This window comes from Pararge aegeria, chromosome 15, assembly GCF_905163445.1.
Source record: "Pararge aegeria chromosome 15, ilParAegt1.1, whole genome shotgun sequence".
In the NCBI taxonomy this organism is placed as follows: domain Eukaryota; kingdom Metazoa; phylum Arthropoda; class Insecta; order Lepidoptera; family Nymphalidae; genus Pararge; species Pararge aegeria.
Window position 1 is genome coordinate 18,001,600 of NC_053194.1, and position 19,344 is coordinate 18,020,943.

Here is a 19,344-nt window from a genome sequence, read left to right on the forward strand (position 1 = left end):
TTTTGAAAATGGAGATACTCTTTCTGGCTCTTTGTATTCAGAACAAACTAAACAATGCCCCAGCTCACTGGTCCGCCGTTGCTATGGCTGCAATTCGAGATGCTGGCTCTGAAATATTTGAGCATATCACCTCCGTATTCACCCGACTCCCCCAGTGATTATTATCTGATTCCACGGTCGAAGGATTATTTCAAAGGACAGAGATTAAAAGAGTTTTTATGAAAGAAGTTTCAAGTTAAGGAAATATAAATAAAGATAAACAAAAAAATTTAGGAAAAAGGTATTGGATGTGTAACAGGCTGCGAGACGACTTTTTTGCTGCGTGACTTTTAACACTTTTAATTCAACGTCATACGAATATGTACGTACAACGTAGTTTTGTACATCGCAAACTTAAATAAGATACTTTGAGTTTGTTGGCTCTATTATTTTTATTATTTTTCCAGACAAATAATGGTAAAAGACTTGTTTTGGACAAAAACGAAACATTCGTAATGAGGTCATTTATGTTTTGGTTAACTGATAAGTTAATTCTACGCAATGACGATTATTACATTATGCATCAGGCACGTTTGACTGGAGGTTGCAAAATGAGATAGCATTTCTGACAAAATATAAATAATAAAATTGCCAAAATGTCTGAAAGGAATTGCGATGTTCAAAATAACAGTAATAAGCAAAACAATTGTGAAGCGAAACCTGAAAATGGAAATAAAACTAGTAATGATTTTGATTGTAAAACAAAAGTGTGTGAAAAACCCTTAGCTCTGGATGATGTTCTTACAAATGAACTAGGTCAGTTTGGATGGTTCCAGATGAGGAACATTCTCTTGGCAGCTTTGCCTATTATGATTTGTGGTCTGGGACACGAGTATATATTCTCAGCAGCTGTTACACCGCACAGGTAAAACGCAAAGTATTTAGGTGTTAATTGAATGCAACTGAGTCGGCATGTCACAAACAATAATATTTTATATTTTGATGGAATTTTACAGCGTGTAAATGAAAACCGAAATAATACTTCACCGGCTTTACATTATTTTTTGTCTGTAAGACTTATCTGTGAAACCGAAAACCTAATCATTTTTAAGTAAACCATGCTATAAGTTTTACTGAAAGAAATCAGATACAACCACTTCCTTAAGTACGCGTCGCGTAGCGTAGCTACTGTGCGCGTGGCGGTCTTTTATCTTCAATAGGTGTCATAATTAAATACATGAATGTTTTGAATTCGTTTGTATGGAAAATAGATATGCTTCTTTCGATTTTATATTTTCACAGGGTGATTCTTATGAAATAAACTTATGCATTCGTCAACATTAGTTCGTAATTCGTGCATACGTTTCACGTTTTTATTATTATTATTAAACTCTTTTTTGTATACCACAACATTAACATATTTAAAATATAACAAAAACAGAAACATATCGAAAGAATTAGTAATACAAAAGGCGGCCTTATCGCTTAATAGCGATCTCTGCCAGGCAACCTTAGAATTAGGAAAAAAAAGAAGAGGAGAATAGACTGCTGGTGGTACAAATATTAAAATACATATATGCGAATAACTACATGCTAATACATAAACTAGTGTACACAAATAGATAAAAAGTAAATAATATAATAAATAAATAAATATAAAAATAAACTAATATATATAATAACAACACTTACATAATTAAATACTTTAACATACAATAAATGAGTAAGTATATACATACTATTAATAGAACGTTTTCTAATGTGAAAGGCTCAAAATACAATGAAATCATATATATTAAAATCATGTCGGTTTTTATATTTTTGGGGTCTTAATGCCCGTGTGGTTACCACTTAACCAGCGCTCGGCGGCATCGATATTTTTCGTAAACAAATTACCTAGGTCCATAGCCCTTGATGTAGATACAACCGTTGAGGACATCTCATATTTAAATATTTTTTCTCACTTGGCTACAATTTTAGTTTGCTTGATACGTTTTCATTTAGATGTCGGATACCGGAATGTGGTGAAACGGAAAAATTACACGAATATCATCCTAAATGGATAAAAAATGCGATACCAGGAACTGGTTCAGGGTTTGCCAGCTGTGAAAGGTACGCTCCTGTAGACCTTGGCTTTAATGGAACCTTGGAATCTTGTCCCGAAAATCTGTTCAATAAGTCTGTGACTATTGCTTGCGATGGTTTTGTGTACGCCAAGGATAACACAGTCGTACAAGAAGTAAGTATCCAGCAGGTATTTATTGAAATGGAACTTAAAATAAATGTAAATATGGTGGCTGTTTAATAAATATTTTCAACTCGATATTCAATATTTGGCATATCGGTGATAGCACAGAACGCAACTCTCACTTTTCGAAGTTACGTGCGTTTTAAGCAATTAAAATACCACTTGCTTCAACGGTGAAGGAAAACATCGTGGGGAAACCTGTATATCTGAGAGATCTCCATAATGTTCTCAAAAGTGTGTGAAGTCCACCAATCCGCACTGAACCAGCGTGATGGATTACTACCTTAACTTCTTCTCATTGTGGCAGGAGAGCCGTGCTCTGTAGTGGGCCGGTAATGGGTTGATATGATGATGATGCAATGTTTACTTTGTAAACTTATTCCGCCTAAAAAATCAAATGTCAGATATTCCATAACGTATCCTCCTTGAAATTGGTGTGCTAGTATACTCTTATGAGCGTCATAGTTGACGCTACTTTGTGTTTTTCTGTGTCTTAATTTATCCGTCATAATTTACTGATATATTAAGACACTACTAGCTCTAGCACACTAGTAGCTGTTTTACTATTTATCATTGAATGTAAAAACGTGAGGTACACTTTAATTTTCTGGTTATTATACAAAACTGGTTCAGACTGCTGCAAAAAGGAGCTGCAGTTTTTGAAGGTAAATGATGGATTTATTGATCCGCCATAATTATTTATTTTTTGTCCAGTTTGACCTTGGATGTCAAGAATGGTTACGGGCACTAGCGGGCACTTTGTACAACATCGGGACAGTCTTTGTGCTGCCCATCACCGGTTATATCTCGGACCGCTATGGCCGAAGGATAGCCTTAATAGTGAACATCTTCAATGTGGGTCTTTTTGGCTTTATCAGATCTTTTTCTGTCAATTACACAATGTACTTGGCTTTTCAAATTTTACAGACTACTCTTGGGTCTGGTGCCTATAGCGCTGCTTATATCTTTGGTAAGTTTACGTATATGTGTTTCATGCAAAACAGCTACATTTTTTATTTAAATAGTTCTGTTTACGACGTAAAATATTTATCGCTACATATTTTTTCCATTAATTTTATATGATAATTAATCAAAATCTTGTTGACTTAGAAATAAAGCCACGAGGGTTTCAAACGAGTTCTGATCTATATAACAGCCTTCTCACACAACAAACAAACTCGAGAGGACATTTCTCTTACTTACACATTCCAGAATAATGTTAAGTAATAACTTTGAAAAGGCACCTTTTCATTAATGCATCATTATATAGTACTTATACATTTTATTTTATTTTGCTGCGCTTCAGTATCAAAGTACCTTTTAATTTAGAATGACATTATTACCTATTTGTGATTCTTGTATTTTTATTATTTTAATTGTAATGTAATTTTTTTTTAAACATTCGCACACTGTCTGTGACAGTCGATTGTAAAGGGACTTTTTAAATAAACTTGTTATGTGCCCACAATTATTTATAATGTATTTTTTTATTGTTTCAGTTACTGAACTCGTTGGGCCAAATTACCGAGTTCTTACGAGCGCTACTTCAATTTCATTGTTTGCGATAGGAGAAATTATACTCGGCAGCGTGGCTTGGCTGATCTCACCGTGGCGTTACATGCTCATGGCTATAAATATTCCATGCTTCTTCATCGTCTCATATTACTGGCTATCGACAGAGAGTGTACGATGGCTGCTTTCAAAAAAGAAGTACAAGGAGGCAAAGGAAATATTGTTTACAGTGGCGAGGGTAAATAAGACACATATCAGTGAAAAGTCTCTGGATGCACTTATGAATCCCCCGCGACCTTTCGCTCCGGCTGCACTCTGTGTAAGTGAATTGACTAGAAATTCTAGCAATGAAATTGGTAGCATTATTCGTCAACAACACAAGCGGTACAAAACCGTGGTATTTGGAACCCCCTAAAAATGCCTAGGTCCAGCAGTGATGATGATGATTCTTCGTCGGCCTCATAATAACCATAATAACGTTCCATAGCTAGATACTGGCCTGTTTGTCATGGAGAAGAGAGCTAAGACCACGCGTCTCGCAAGACAGAATGACTATTGTAAAAATAATGATGTTGAAAAAGCGGAACTGCTGAATTTCTCGTCGGCTTCTTCTCGGTAGAATTTGCCTTACAAACCGGTGGTAGAGTAACTCAAACTGACAGACTTGACGTTTCAAAAGTGCTTATACTATTAGACTTACTAGAAATAAGTGTTATTTTAATTATCATGTTAATAAATATATAAATTTCGACAGTGTCAGTTGTGGATTGTCGTTTCGTCCTTTTACACAGCTGTGACTTCGTGAATTTGTTTTTTTAAGAGACGGGGTATGACTAGTGTTGCCCAAATTCAGTCTTGGTCTTGCAGTCTTGGTCTTGTTCTTGCGTTTTTGCAAGACCAAGACCAAGAACAAGACCGCGTATTTTTAGCAAGACCAAGACCAAGACTGACCGTGCAAGACTTGAGCAAGAACAAGACATAGCCTGCAAGACTCTTGCGTCTTGCAGCTAGGACTTAGCGCTATTTCACGGAGTAGTTAGGTGTAACAGTTCGGTGTATAGGTAGGTAGGTACGCTTAGGAATTCTATGAGACGCAAAAAACTATATCAAAGAATATGAAAAACTGGACCTATGCGCATTACGACTAATACCATAAACATAGCGAATAAAAAAATATCTATTAAAATCAAACTGAGTGCATGCATAGTTATGTTTTAACCATCGGCACTTTGATAATGCGGCATCAAAGGTTTTGTACTTACTTCTCAAAGAAATTTGCCGCTTTTCGGAAGTACATGGTTATGATACACGCGCCGGCGGCTTCTTTTGAAATCTAAAACAATCGTTGCCGCCGCGCCGAAATCATAACATTTGACACTATTCATGCAAAATAATTTCGAATTTTAAGAGTACCTACAGGTGTTCCAAAGAATAAATAAGTTTCAGAGTGCTTAGAATGAAAATGAATACATTATACTGATCACGCAAGTAGTATTATGATTAGGATAAAATGGTGAGGATAGGTAGTAGATGTCATAATAATTCATTCTAGTAAGTAATTATAATATTGATTACTTATATGGTTTTAAACTAATTACTTAGGTACTATTATTGTACATTTAGTCATTATATTTCTTAAGTTTTTACAAGAAAAAATAGCAAAAAAGTGTTCGAATATCTCTGAGAGAGATGATGAGAGTAAGTATTTACTAGCTGTGCCCGCGACTTCGTCCACGAGGAATAGTAACTTTGGAGGTATAGTGACGTTCAGGATTTATTTATTTATTTTAAAACTTCTGTCATCAAACATACAAACGAACTCTTCAGCTTTATAATATTAGTATAGATGCACGCCAAAACATTCACTTATATGTAAAGAATAGTGATTGCCACCAATTCTTTACATATATTTTATTCACGGGTCGCGTCTGTACAAGTAGGTAATATTTAGTGTGTGTTTGTACGCCGCACGCGGCATCGTTCGATTTGCGGCGGCATCCTTTTCATAGAGCCGGCACGTGGCGAGGCGGCGCGGTAAAAAGCAAGGAAACGTACTATAAATGAAGGAATTATTTCAATTCCAGTCATTTCCAATTGAGCTGTGCTTCGATTCTAACTTAATAATTGTTTTTACTAATTCTCGTTGTTTTCTAAAAACGTATCACGTGTACAATTTAATATGAGTGACGAAGATTCAAATTATTCTAGTCCGAGTAACGAGAGTTTGAGTCACAGATCTAAAAGACCCAAAAGCAAATTTGAGGAGTTTTTCGAAATAATTCATGCATCCCAAACTGCCTTGTGTAAATTGTGCCAACATAAAAAGATTGAAATAAAAATGAAAAACAGAAACACTTCAGGCTTAAGGAAACATCTAATGTCTTTCCACAAAAAGGAATCAGAAATATTTCTTCCTGTTAAACCAAAATTAAGTGGAGATATAACAAGCTTTTTAGTAACCGCTGGAAGAAGTGGACAGGTAAGAATATTTTTTTAACAGTTAAAAGAATTTTAACTCCGCGTAGCTATTCATGCGATACTTTCAAAAACGCCATTAACTTACGTAAGTATTTTTGAGTTAGTGGTGTTTTCATCTAGGGGTGCGACATATTAAGTATGTAATTATCGTCTTAAATATTTTTTATAAACACCCATATTTTCATTTAATCGGCCAGTAACAACTAAGTACTTTATTTTGGTAAATTACAGTACAGTGCAACCTTAATATAACAAATATCAATTTAACGATTTTCTCGATTTAACAACAACAAACCTCCTCCTCTTATACGCTCAAACCTAGTATGTTTTAAATAATAACACAAGATTTATTGTTTTGTTTCAGTCGGAAAACAGCAGTGACAACATCACGACAGCTACAGTTGATTGGGTGGTGAAAAAATATCTTCCCTTCTCATTTTTCGATGACGAAGCTACACAAGTATATTTTCGACGTATTTGCCCTAATATGGTGTTTCCTAAAAGGTCTACACTTAGAAGGAAAGTCAAAGAGCGATTTGAAGAGCTCCAATTGAATCTCAAGGAACGACTTCAACCATTATCATCTAAAATGTCGTTTACCATTGATGGGTGGACGTCAATTGCTGGTAGGAGTTACTACGGGGTTACTATTCATTATATAGACAACGAATGGAAGTATCGATCTGTAGTTCTTGATTTTATACCATCACGCGGTCGACATACTGGGGAAGATATTGCAACGATTTTCCATGAATGTTTATTGGAATATGGCATAATTGATAAAATACAAGGTATCACGGTCGACAACGCAACTGCAAATACCAAATTTATGTATGAACTGGGCAAACAGCTGCCGCCACACTTTGATTCAGACAATCAACATTTCCGGTGCTTTGCTCACATTTTAAACCTTGGTGTACAAGATTTATTAAAGACCTTAGCATTACACTGTGAGTCTGACACTAACGCGCAAGATCAGCAGTACGAAGACTATGCAGACGAAACTGAGGATGAGGAAGATGAAGAATCTGCACCAAATATTGCTGACTCGCGTACATCTGTAACAAAGTTACGCAGTATTTCCAGTAAAATAAAAAGAAGTGAGATAGTGAAGAAGAAGTTTCAGTCTGCTTGTGAAGCAGCTGGCGTGCCATCAAATCTAAATGCCATTCTTGACTGTCCAACGAGATGGAATTCCACACATGATATGATTGGATTTGGTTTAAAAGTGAGAGCGGGCATTGACATATTGTGCAGTTCTGTCACCGAATTGAATGATTTTCAAATCACAGCTAATGAATGGCAGGTACTCGAAAAATTACATAAATTTCTAATAAACTTTAAACTTTTAAGTACAAAACTTGGTGGAGACAAATATGTTACGTTACCGCTAGTCATTGTATCATTTAATCTCTTGCTAGATAAAATTGAATCCATGGTAAAACAGTTAGATGAGAAACCTAATCGATCTGAAGTGGATGAAAGGCTCATTCTAGCTTTCCAAGCAGCTCGAGACAAAATGCTTAAACATTACAAGAAGAGCAACTGGATTTATTGTACTTCTTTAATTTTAGACCCAAGGCATAAGGCTCAGACTTTTGACCTGACAATGTGGGGGAAGCAACTTAAAACAGAAAGTCTGCGCAAGTTCAATGAACTTTATGAAGAATATAAAAGTCTACACTCACTGAACAAATCTCTGGAATTACCAGAAAAAGACAATAAAGTATGTGATGAAGATGAAGACGTAATAGACTTTGATAAACTCTATGAATGTCCCTCGACGTCATCTGGATCTTGTCTTCAAGGCTTAGTGATAGACGAGTTGGAGGAGTACCTGAGAAAACCAAGAACTGCCAGCTCGGAAGACATTTTAGATTGGTGGAGGACGCATGAGACAGAGTATCCGATTTTATCGAAAATGGCCCGTGATTTTCTCTCAATACCTGCAACTTCAGTACCTGCTGAGAGGTTATTTTCTAAAGCATCATTAGTAATTAGAAAACATAGAAATAGGTTAAGTGATGAGTCAGCCAGATGGTTACTTTGTATTAATTCTTGGTCAAAAGAATTGATATAAAGTATCATAACCTAATGATAAAGCTGTTGATTTGTGTTGTATTTTATTTTTTATTCAAATAAATGATAAATCGTAAAACTCTTTTATTAAATTTCTTATAAGTTGAGGGTTCAATCTCTTTCTAGACAGATAAGTATTGTTCTTTAAAATACAGTCAAGTTATTGTAATTAATTTGTTTTTTTACATGTTTTAGCAAATGTAAGCTTATAAATCATAAATGTTTATTAAGAAACAGTTACTTCCATGGAAAACGACATATAGGTCAGTTGATTTTTCGAATTTCTTATCAAATCTTCAGTTATTTATTAATCTGCTTGATCTTTACTATGGCTATGTTAATTCAAGCTCACAATGTTCCAATTCTGATACGTTTTTCTAAGATTTAAAGTAAACTTTAATAAATAGTAATAGACTAATAGGTAATTGCAAGACTTGCAAGACTCTTGCTGCAAGACCAAGACCAAGACCAAGACTGGGAGCGCAAGACCAAAACCAAGACCAAGACCAGGTGTATTGGCGCAAGACCAAGACCAAGACTGGCTAAGTCTCGTCTTGTTCTTGCATTTGGGCAACACTAGGTATGACCGAATGATGAATTATTTACTAACTTTTTAGGGGACATATTCACGCAGGTGAATTCACCAGCTTGTTATATTTTAATGATACTGAAAGAAGTATTATTATAATACTTTAAAACTAGCAGACCGCGTTTTTTGTCCTCAATTATTTCGGTAATTTAAATCCCGTGGGAACCGTTTGATTTTCTGGGATATCCAGCCTATGTTACTCTCCGCTCCGTCCTTTCATGAAACAAACCAAGGTGATTGCTTAGTTACGGGGTTAACAAACAAACAAACAAACTTTCGAATTTTTAAAATTAATACATTAAAATTAAGCGAAATCAGAAGTTTTCACTTATCAGTGTACACCAATTTACTTGTCAATAATTTATACTAATAATTGAGTCTCAGTTTTTGGACCATTATCTTTATAATTAAAGTAACCTGTTTAATAGTAGTAGAGTTTCTTCTGAAAGAGCTCGTCCGGGGAAGTACTGATACCGTGCTTATTTCTGCCACTTAGCGGCATTGTAGCAATTTTATGTTCCGTGGAACATGAAGCTTATTAACTAAGCCTGAGGTCGATGTACACAGGGCGGCACGTTGCAGGTACTGCTCCTTGGATGCTCTGCGAAGGGTTGCTCTGTTTACGCACCAGCGATGGCCCGACAATAAGAATAAAAAAAATAGGAATATAAAGAAAAAATAAGTTTGAAACAATAAAATTTAAATCGACATCTTACGCAAAAATCGTTATTTTTCAGGCTGGCGGTCCTGGTTTAATTCGTACAGTCATGCGTTCTCCAGTTTTACTCAGAAGAGTGTGCACGGTACCAGTTTGGTGGATCACTACAACCTTTATCTTCTACGGACTCTCCATCAACTCCACCGGTCTCTCTGACACCATCTACCTGAACTACATCTTGACTTGTGCCATCGAGATTCCGGGCTACTTTACAGCTGCTCTAGTTTTAGACAGAATCGGAAGAAAAGCCACCGTGTCTTCAGGTTTCATCTTTAGTGCTGCGTGCAACTTAGTTTTTATCTTTGTTCCCCCAGGTGAGTTCTTAGTGCGCATATCGATTTTTGTGGTAGGTACTAACAACGAACTCTTGCGCTAAGATCCTGGGTTTGATTAATTTATAATTACACAATTTTCTGTGGAGGCGTGAGGTAATTACACTCTACAGACGAAGGCGTGCCGCCAAGTGATTCAGCGTTCCAATACGATTTTTTTTATAGTAATGGTTGACGGACGAAGCAGATGGCTTAGCTGATGGTAATTGGAACACCATCGCCTACATAGATTGCACTACTGCGCAGGGCATGCAAGGAAGGTGAGGCGTAGATGTCAGCCCACTTCCACCTTAATGTAATGTTTATTATTAATATTCCACCTTAGAGAACGATTGTACATATAATGAGACAAGAGATAACGCTGATAAACTTCTAAAAAGAACATTGATGATTTTGGATGCGTTACAATAGCAATTTGATTTTGTACATCAATAAGGTGTCGTTCACATAATGCATCAACACTTGCGAATTGTAATTGTAAGGGCACAAATATTTATGGTGTTTCCAGATTTCACCATTCCACGGCTGATTGTGTATTTGCTTGGAAAGTTCGGCATATCGGCGGTGGCGGCATCTGTGTATTTGTACACATCAGAGCTGTATCCCACTGAGTTCAGACATACTTTACTTGCATTCTCTTCCACGATTGGTCGGATCGGGTCTATCACAGCACCTCTCACACCAGTACTTGTAAGTGCCAGTGTTAAAGTCTGTTACTTCCTGATAATTTCACTTCCATTTGATGAAAAAATGGTTGAAATCAGTCCAGTAGGTACTTTCGAAATTGGTTCAAACAAACAAACAAAAAAAATCTTTCATCTATGTAATATTAGTAAACCTTAATGTTAAATTTAAATATGTTTTTCATTAAATTATGTATTATAATTAAAGAAGTTTTGTATTAATTTAAGTGACACCAGTCGAGTTGATCATAAATTAATATTTAAACTGTAGATATTTATTTAAATAGCTCTTACTTTTTTACTAACAAAAAGCACCAGATTCCTTCTTAGGGCGTCGCCTGTGAGCGATACTCGGTTTGATTCCCGGCACGAACCTTAATCTTTTCACAATTGTGTGCGATTTTAATTTGAGCTATTAAAATATTATATGCTTTAACGATGAAGGAAAACATCGTAAAGAACCCTTCATGCCAATTTACCAATCCGCACTTGGTCAGCGTACGGCCGAAACTTTGCTCATTCTGAGAGCAAACCCGTGCGCTGTAGTGGGCTGGTGATAAGTCGATAATGATGACGTTTTTCAGATGAACTATTGGCATGGCATCCCATCTTTGCTGTTTGGTAGCATGGGTATCATCGCTGGTCTCCTCGTACTCACGCAGCCAGAGACCCTCGGCTGCAAGATGCCTGACACTCTAGCTGAAGCGGAAGCTATTGCAAATCCAGAGTCCAAAAATAATATTAGCCTAGTTGATATTTGATCTTAGGTAATTTAAGTTTACAACTATAATCAATTAAATAGTCTTTTTTTCACGTATAATATTACATAATATAATAAAACAATTGGTATCAGAGTAATAGTATCATATTTTTATATTAACGAGTCACCAATATTGTCCGAATTTTGCTCGTAAATTATCATGAAATTTAGCTTAATTTGCAGTGACACTTTGCTTTTCTAATTCAAGTCGTTAAACCGTTTTCTTCATCCTTATTTTAATACACTATTGTGTAACAAATTCAAGTCAATTCATGTCCTATTTCCAAGTTTTGCGAACGCAGAATACGGTTCTTTCTAACAAGTGCTTGACAAAGATTCAGCGTAATTAAACTTTGGCTTTACCGATTGTCAATTCTGTCGAAAGTGTAATGGCATAAAAAATAAAAAAGCTTTTTGCATGCCTACCGCCAAAATAGATTTTAAACAATCAAGTTGTCAGGCCTTGTCTATTTCGAAATAGTTTAAGTTGAAGTTTGAACCATAGAAACGTATTTAGATGGGTACTTAGCAACATATTTTTTGTATCGTTTCAAAATAATATAAGCTAATAATTCTACTATGCCTTATTCAACCTTCGCTCAAGTACAGTCAATAAGTTAACACAGTTTTATCTCAATCGGATAAACCGTACGAGAGCGAATAAAATATGAACAAACAAGCAAGCATTAATTTTTATATATTAGATTATAATATTATCAGCATTAAAACAAGTATGCATAGTTAACAGATAAGTGCTGAGATATTAACACTAGCGTTTGCCCTGAGCGTTGTCTCACAATGTTATAGACACAGCAGTACCTATTACTTCTATTTTATCATCATTTTCATCATCACCATTTTCATCATCATAGTTATCATCACTATCATAAACCCAATAACCAGTATCGGAAATTTCTATTTAATAATTTAGGAATATTGATACAAATACAAATGACGGAAATCCCTCACCTAAATTGTTAAATTTCAAAGAACTACTAGATCTATCCCCGGCTTCTCTTGTATGTGATATTTGCGTATATTCCTGAAATTGAAGGGAAATTGTATATTTATTTATAACATATAACCAGATTAAATCTTCGAGGTGTCTCTCAATAAGTTAAAAGTTTATATTTCAACGTAAGCTTACAGAAAAATCCTATTATAAGATTAAAGATTATAATGAACGATAATAATGCTTGGGGTTTAATTGCTCTTACTTTTGAGTGTGATGGTGTGATTTAGACTGTGAGATGGTGATACAAAACAAAAATTCGGCGCGTTTGGTAACCTCCTAGCTTTAGTTTTTCAGTTAATGAATGCAGTTATCAAAATAATGGTAGCCTATAATATTATGTATGAACGCTTCATAGGCAAAAATTGTGTGCCTGCAAGAATTCTTTGCTTCTTTGAAATTTCCTAATTTCACTTAAATCAATCCGTTACTCTATTACGAAGTAGACACAAATAAATAAACTTTGCATTAATATTATTACTACAGTCATTTTGGGATCTATTTAATTTTTTTTAGTAATAATACCCCGCAAGCCTGTATGTAAACATTTAGTTTTACCGATATATGAAATAAATTCAGACTTTATAGGGCTCTGGCAGACGGGCTGTGGGCCGGACAGACGGGCAGAGGGACCGATAGACGGACGGATTAGGTGCGAATTTAAAATATACTTGTGCCTCGATTTGGTCTGTCAATAAGATAGCATTCATCAAGAGTTCGCAAAACTTGATAACGTTAGGCACTTTAAAAAGAAAATAAAACTGACAAAATATGACTGAAAATCATAAAAATAGTGATGTGGAAACAGCACAAGAACAACCAAAAAATAGAGAAGAAGATGAAGACGAGAAAGCGAATGTGTACGAAAAACTTAGGGATCTTGATTATGTTTTGACAAATGAACTAGGTCAGTTTGGGCTGTTCCAGCTACGGAACCTTCTCTTACTTGCTGTAGTTATCATAATTACTGGAACAGTGCACGATTATGTATTCTCAGCTGCTTCTACAGCACACAGGTATGACAGCACTGTATTATTAATTTTAATCATTATAAACTAACGGGCCAGGCTGATGGCCCACCTAATGGTAATTGGACAACCATTGCCTATAAAAACAGCAACACGTGAAAGATATGCCAACACAAACCTGTGAAGTGACATTTTATCCTCTGTATGCTTGTAATATGGTAATATTATAAATGTGAAAATGTGTTTGCTTGGTTTGTTTGTTTGTTTGTCCTTATTTTACGCCCTAAATAAGCTACCAATAGACTTGTTCAGGCAAAGAGGTAGTTGCAAGGACGGACAGTAAGATACGTAACTTTTTATCCCAGGAAAACAAACGGTTCCCAAGGGATTTGCTATAAAATAGGAACGGAGAACGCAGGCAACAGCTAGTAAAGTTATATTTTAATTAACTACGGTTTGCCATGTATTATCTGGATTTAAAGTAATTGTATACTATAATTTAGAAGTTGATAAAATGTACGAATTCACCCCGGAAAAGTCAGACATCTCGCACTGCTTTGGCAAACAGTTAGTCGTGTCTAAATGAAGCAGTATCTCAAAGTTTTCTGGTACATACACAATAAAAATAGAAACAATAATTCTAAGTTACTTCACATACCTAGTTGGCGATCCCTAATAGGTTTTAACTGCCTCGTTGGTCTAGTGCTTATCATATTTGACTGCAGATCACGAGGTCCTGGTTTCGATCCGAGTCGGGCCAATTAATAGTATTTGGTTTTTCTATCAAGAAATTCTTAGTACCAGTCCGGATTTTGGAAATAGGCGTTGATTAACCCCCATGTCTCTGAGAGCAAGTTAAGCTGTTGATCCTGCGCCTAATCTCTCTTCAGTTCTGTCAGATCTGCCGCCCCATCGGACTTCGAGAGTGAGGGAATAGCGAGTGCTGCTGTGTTTGAATTTGAAATTTGAACTTGTGCACTATAATATTTCCCGCGTAGTTGGGAAATCTGGCAGGGAAGTTCGTTATTTAGAATTAAGAAAACACAAGTACACTTACAAATAAATATTTATCGTAATATTGGATTTATTTCTACTGATCGATTACTTAGATGTCGCGTCCCAGAATGTGGTGAAGATGAAAAATTGCAGAAACATGATCCCGAATGGATAAGTAATGCGATTCCAGAGACTAGTTCAGGGATAGCAAGTTGTGAAAGATATGCCCCGAATACTATTGGAACTAACGGATCCTTGGACTACTGTCCTGTCACTCTGTTTGATCAATCTAAGACTATTGCTTGTGAAGATTTTGTTTACGCTAAAGATAACACAGTGGTGTATGAAGTTAGTATTTAATATGATTGTACTAAAATAAGTTTCTGGACGCACATCCAATAATTACTTGGATTTGCGTTCATTTAATATTCTTTTATGTAACACTGAATGTCTGCTAGTTATGATAAGTTTTTTATTTCTTTCATTAGATAATGGAAATATATTATAGACATAAAAAAATCGATATCTCTTTCACAAGTTATCTATCATTTAGGTCATATACATAGTAGTAAAAATTTGTTATTATCTTGCATTATATATTAGTTAAACTGTTATCTATTTATTATTTAATAATCTTCAATGTTCAATTAAAAAATCTGTATTTACGTTTTTTTTTAGTTTGACCTCGGGTGCAACGAGTGGTTGAGAGTGCTAGCTGGTACTTTATGTAACATTGGGATGCTGCTTGTACTACCCATCACAGGATATATCTCAGATCGCTATGGCCGAAAGATAGCTTTAGTTATTAATGTCTTTAATGTAGGTTTGTTCGGTTTATTGCGAGCATTCTCCGTCAACTACACCATGTTCCTGACCCTACAAATTATACAGAGTACTTTAGGCGCCGGAGCATTTAGTTCCGCATATATTCTGGGTAAATATTACGTAATATTAAGTTACGTTATAATTTTTTTATTGTGTGTAGTCAAGTGGTAATGATTTTAGTAACACAATGGAAAGAAATTCTGCAGCCTAAGATGCAGTGCGCTTGCTGAAAGATGTTATTTTACTCTTGATTTGACGAGTTCACGCTTTATTCGTGTCCAGAAGATATCAACCACGTAAGAATGTAGATCCTTACGTACTCACGGTTTGATGGTAAAAGTTGTGAAATGAACCAATTATCAATCAATCAATCAATCAAATAGTTCCTGAGTCAGTTCAGTCGAGTCGATCAGTTCGAGAAGCAAAATTTCAGAAATACTTTCCGAAATTTGGTTTGGGAATGAACGCTTATAACTTTGAAGTTTTTTATTGGATAGGTCGGCCAGTGAGTTTTCCAGCAAGGCGGTCTACTGAATAGTATGCATCAATGACAAAGTCAAAGTAAAAAAATGTAAGAGGGCAATCTAGATGCGTACATAAGAAACATAAAAAAGATTAAACATGGTAGTGGGACGATGGCGATAAAAATGGTAATATTGGTAATCGTAAACTAAAGCTTCGAAGGCTTCAAACGCGTGGTCCTAATGATCTAAGAAGAAGCCTACTGGTACATGGCAAAAGTTCAGGAGCAGTTCCGCAATTGAAATTCCAAGTTTCTTGCCTGCTGTCCTTAAATTAAATAATATTAAGAAATATTTTGTTTTAGCTGCAGAGCTGGTGGGCCCGAAGTATCGTGTTCTTGTGGGTGTTTCTTGTTCTGCAATGTTTGCGACAGGAGAGGCTCTACTGGGCGGTATAGCTTGGGTGATTTCACCTTGGCGCTACATGATCTTGGCGATCACTGTTCCTAACTTCTTCTTAGTCTCATACTATTGGATAATCTCAGAAAGCGTAAGGTGGCTTTTATCGAAAAAAAAGTACACCGAGGCTAAACAAGTACTGTATACTGTGGCAAGGGTGAACAAAACACAAATAAGTGAAAGGTCGTTGGAAGCGCTCGTGAACATGCCGCAAAACTCGGAAACAAAGTCTAATGTAAGTAAATATAATCGAGCTTGTTCGCTAACTATTCGATATGCAAAAAAATTTTTTTTATTTCTAAATATTTGAATATAAAAGAGGGGAGGCTTTTTACAAGGGGGCTATTTTATTATTATTGATATTGACATAATTAATTGTAGCTTGAAGTTTATTAATAATAGGTTTTACTTATAAATAATGAATACTGTAATAATAAATAATATTTTATATAATTTCAAAGAAATTAAACAAGGTTGACTATGCTTGTTTACTTTTTTTTTAATTAAAATTAAATATGTTGTTTTTATACCATTCCAAATATTTTTTTAGGCCACCAATTTTGGATTGGTTCGTACTATTTTTCGTTCTCGAACCTTGTTCAGAAGAGTGTGCACGACACCGATATTATGGATCACTATGACCTTTGTCTACTACGGGCTGTCCATCAACTCCACCAGTCTCTCCGACACCATGCATTTGAATTATATTTTGTCGGCTGTCGTCGGAATTCCTGGTTTCTACATAGCAGTTTTCGTTTTGAATAGAATTGGTAGAAAAGCTACTATTTCTTTGGGTTACTTTTTTTGCGCTGCATGTAACATCAGTTTTACCTTTATTTCCAAGGGTAAGCATATTTTTGATAAAGTAAAAATCTGCTTTATATAAAAACAAACGATTTTTTGTTTTGCTTGTTGTTTTGCCAAAGCCCAGAGATAATCAAAGAATTCTCCGGGGTTCTTTATTCGTACGTATTCAGTATTTGTTAATTAATATCAATATTCATTTTTAAGAGGAAATTTTGTTTTCAAATCGTTTGATATTATAATATTAATTGATCCATCTTAATCGCTTTAACCGAAAAAAAAAACAGCTTAGTTCGTTGTGGGCTCTTCTTAGACCAGAGCGCATTTGAAACCCTCCTACTCATAGCTTAGTTATAAGTTAATGAATGTATTTTTGAATTCAAATTTGAATTTATTGTTGAAAGTTTTACAAAGAGGTAAATTTTAAAGGTTTGTATTATGTTTCCAGACTTTTCCACTTTACGTCTAATAATATATCTGTTTGGAAAGTTTTTTATCGCCATGGTGGGAACGTCGCTGTATTTGTACACATCGGAACTATATCCGACCGAATACCGACATACTTTACTCGGCTTCTCCTCAATGATGGGTCGCATGGGATCTATTTTTGCACCACTGACGCCAGCACTTGTAAGTGTACATTAAAAATTATTTGTAACTAAATTTATTTTATATTCCACTACAACTTAGGACGGCAATAACACCTGGTGGAAAAATGATCAGTTTAGATGGTAGTCAGTTAATATTTAGGGGGTATGGAAGGTAAATAAAACACATACTAATTGGGTCATACGCTGCGTCGGAACGGTTTATCATATGGCCGCTCGACTATTCTGTAATGATTATCAAAAGTATATTGTGCTTAGTTCTTACTAATCTTGTAAATGTGTGTTTGTTTGTTTGACCTTCTTTTACGCCCTAACCAAGCAAGTAATAACTTGATTTTTGGCATGGAGTTTGTTAAAACGACGGCAATAACTTATGCTACTCTTCAACCGACTTAAATAAAAGAGGAGATTCTTAATGCGACTTTTTTTTTCGATGACTTTTTTCTATTGGCTCGTCAATATAAAGCAAAGAATGTGAAGTGCCGGGGAACTCCGTAACCATTAACGCACTAAGCCCCATGTTCGGGAGAAAAAAAAAATTGTGAAAGTTTATGAGCAGTTGACATTTGGCTGTTAAAACTCCAGAAATACTTATAATCCCTTAATACCAATCTTCCGGAAAGCAGGGAAAAAAAATATTTTAGTAGAAAGATACTGGCACATCCTCGCTATAATATAAAAGAGAATACAAAGTATGTGATCCATACCTAATACATTTCTACATTATACTTTGCACAGACTTAAAAATGTTGTCGAAAATATTTATTTATTGCTGTTTTGTTCTTAATCAAAGTCGTTTTTTCATTTCTTTTTGCTAGCTAAACAAACGGTTCGCACGGGATTAATAAGAAACCGTAATAAATGCGGGCAACAGCTAATAATCGGTGGCAACCAGACAAATCTGTACACTATTTTCTTAATATTTAAAATGCGTAAAAAAAATCTTAACTGACAGATTTTCACCTTTGCGTGCAGCAAGTGCTACCTCAGTGCTTTGCCAGTTCAGCCACTGCCCCGTACTACCAATTTCATTTTGTTATTCCATCCAAGTGTAGGTAAAAACTCTTATTTAAATAATTGTTCTAGATATCCGTACGACGCACGCTATAATCCATACAGGTATAATAAACTACATCGTACAGATTCGAGTGGTTATTATTTAGCTTATCATGACGTTCAGACAGATTTAGTTTCTCTACTTTGCGATACCTCGCAGTTTCATGTTCTGTTATTTTATACAACTTACTGAAAATATCTGGGGGTATCTGGGGGTACCATCGCTCAAGGTAGGTCGCTCTTTTCTTCTTATATTTTAACTGACAAACTAATAGAATATAATATAATTTGTTTATTAACGAGAACCACAAAAAGAGACATACAAACGGAGTAACTTAAAATTTTATACTTAAGTCTGTCTCAGCTTATGTTCCGGATACTAATGTACCCGCAACTCTGGTATTCTGTCAGTACCTATTGAGTTGAGGGAAGTCCTGTATTTTTATGATATATTATAAAAATAATAAATAGAATTCTAAAACAATAATTCAAAAGTGTTAATAATACTGTTTCAAATAATAGTAGTAAGCCTAATACTATGATATTTTGCCTTCTTTCAGATGACCTATTACCACGGTATTCCGTCATTGTTGTTCGGAGGTATGGCTATCATCTCTGGCCTTCTGGTGCTCACGCAGCCGGAAACCCTGGGCTGCAAGATGCCTGATACTTTAGAAGAAGCGGAAAGCCTTGGAAAACGAGAGAACAAAATAACAAAATCTAGTTGATAACTTTAAGACATTATTAGTGATATCGTAATAAAAATTCTAAGACTGA

General features: G+C 35.3%; 2 protein-coding genes across 2 annotated transcripts; both read left to right on the forward strand.

The window, feature by feature from the left end:
- The first annotated feature begins 635 nt into the window (after window positions 1–635).
- Window positions 636–11,379, forward strand: LOC120630163 (solute carrier family 22 member 7-like). The gene is made up of 7 exons (XM_039899315.1): window positions 636–904; window positions 1,984–2,218; window positions 2,942–3,197; window positions 3,727–4,058; window positions 9,623–9,917; window positions 10,444–10,625; window positions 11,203–11,379. The coding sequence occupies exons 1-7, from the start codon at window positions 636–638 to the stop codon at window positions 11,377–11,379; spliced, it is 1,746 nt and encodes a 581-aa protein (XP_039755249.1).
- A 1,782-nt stretch (window positions 11,380–13,161) lies between these two features.
- On the forward strand, window positions 13,162–19,342 carry LOC120630018 (solute carrier family 22 member 3-like). The gene is made up of 7 exons (XM_039899136.1): window positions 13,162–13,406; window positions 14,468–14,702; window positions 15,033–15,288; window positions 16,006–16,334; window positions 16,650–16,944; window positions 17,352–17,533; window positions 19,128–19,342. Exons 1-7 carry the CDS (start codon window positions 13,162–13,164, stop codon window positions 19,293–19,295), a joined length of 1,710 nt encoding a protein of 569 aa, XP_039755070.1. The 3' UTR covers window positions 19,296–19,342.
- Window positions 19,343–19,344: the final 2 nt, after the last annotated feature.

What these genes read in the sequence shown, in the direction of transcription:
- LOC120630018 (XM_039899136.1), top strand. Translation starts at nt 13,162, where the DNA reads ATGACTGAAAATCATAAAAATAGTGATGTGGAAACAGCACAAGAACAA. An exon ending in TAGTTCCGCATATATTCTGG is followed by an intron (nt 15,289 to 16,005) that starts GTAAATATTACG and finishes ATTTTGTTTTAG; the next exon opens with CTGCAGAGCTGGTGGGCCCG. An exon ending in ACTCGGAAACAAAGTCTAAT is followed by an intron (nt 16,335 to 16,649) that starts GTAAGTAAATAT and finishes ATATTTTTTTAG; the next exon opens with GCCACCAATTTTGGATTGGT.
- LOC120630163 (XM_039899315.1), top strand. Translation starts at nt 636, where the DNA reads ATGTCTGAAAGGAATTGCGATGTTCAAAATAACAGTAATAAGCAAAAC. An exon ending in TTTTATCTTTGTTCCCCCAG is followed by an intron (nt 9,918 to 10,443) that starts GTGAGTTCTTAG and finishes TGGTGTTTCCAG; the next exon opens with ATTTCACCATTCCACGGCTG. An exon ending in CACCTCTCACACCAGTACTT is followed by an intron (nt 10,626 to 11,202) that starts GTAAGTGCCAGT and finishes GACGTTTTTCAG; the next exon opens with ATGAACTATTGGCATGGCAT.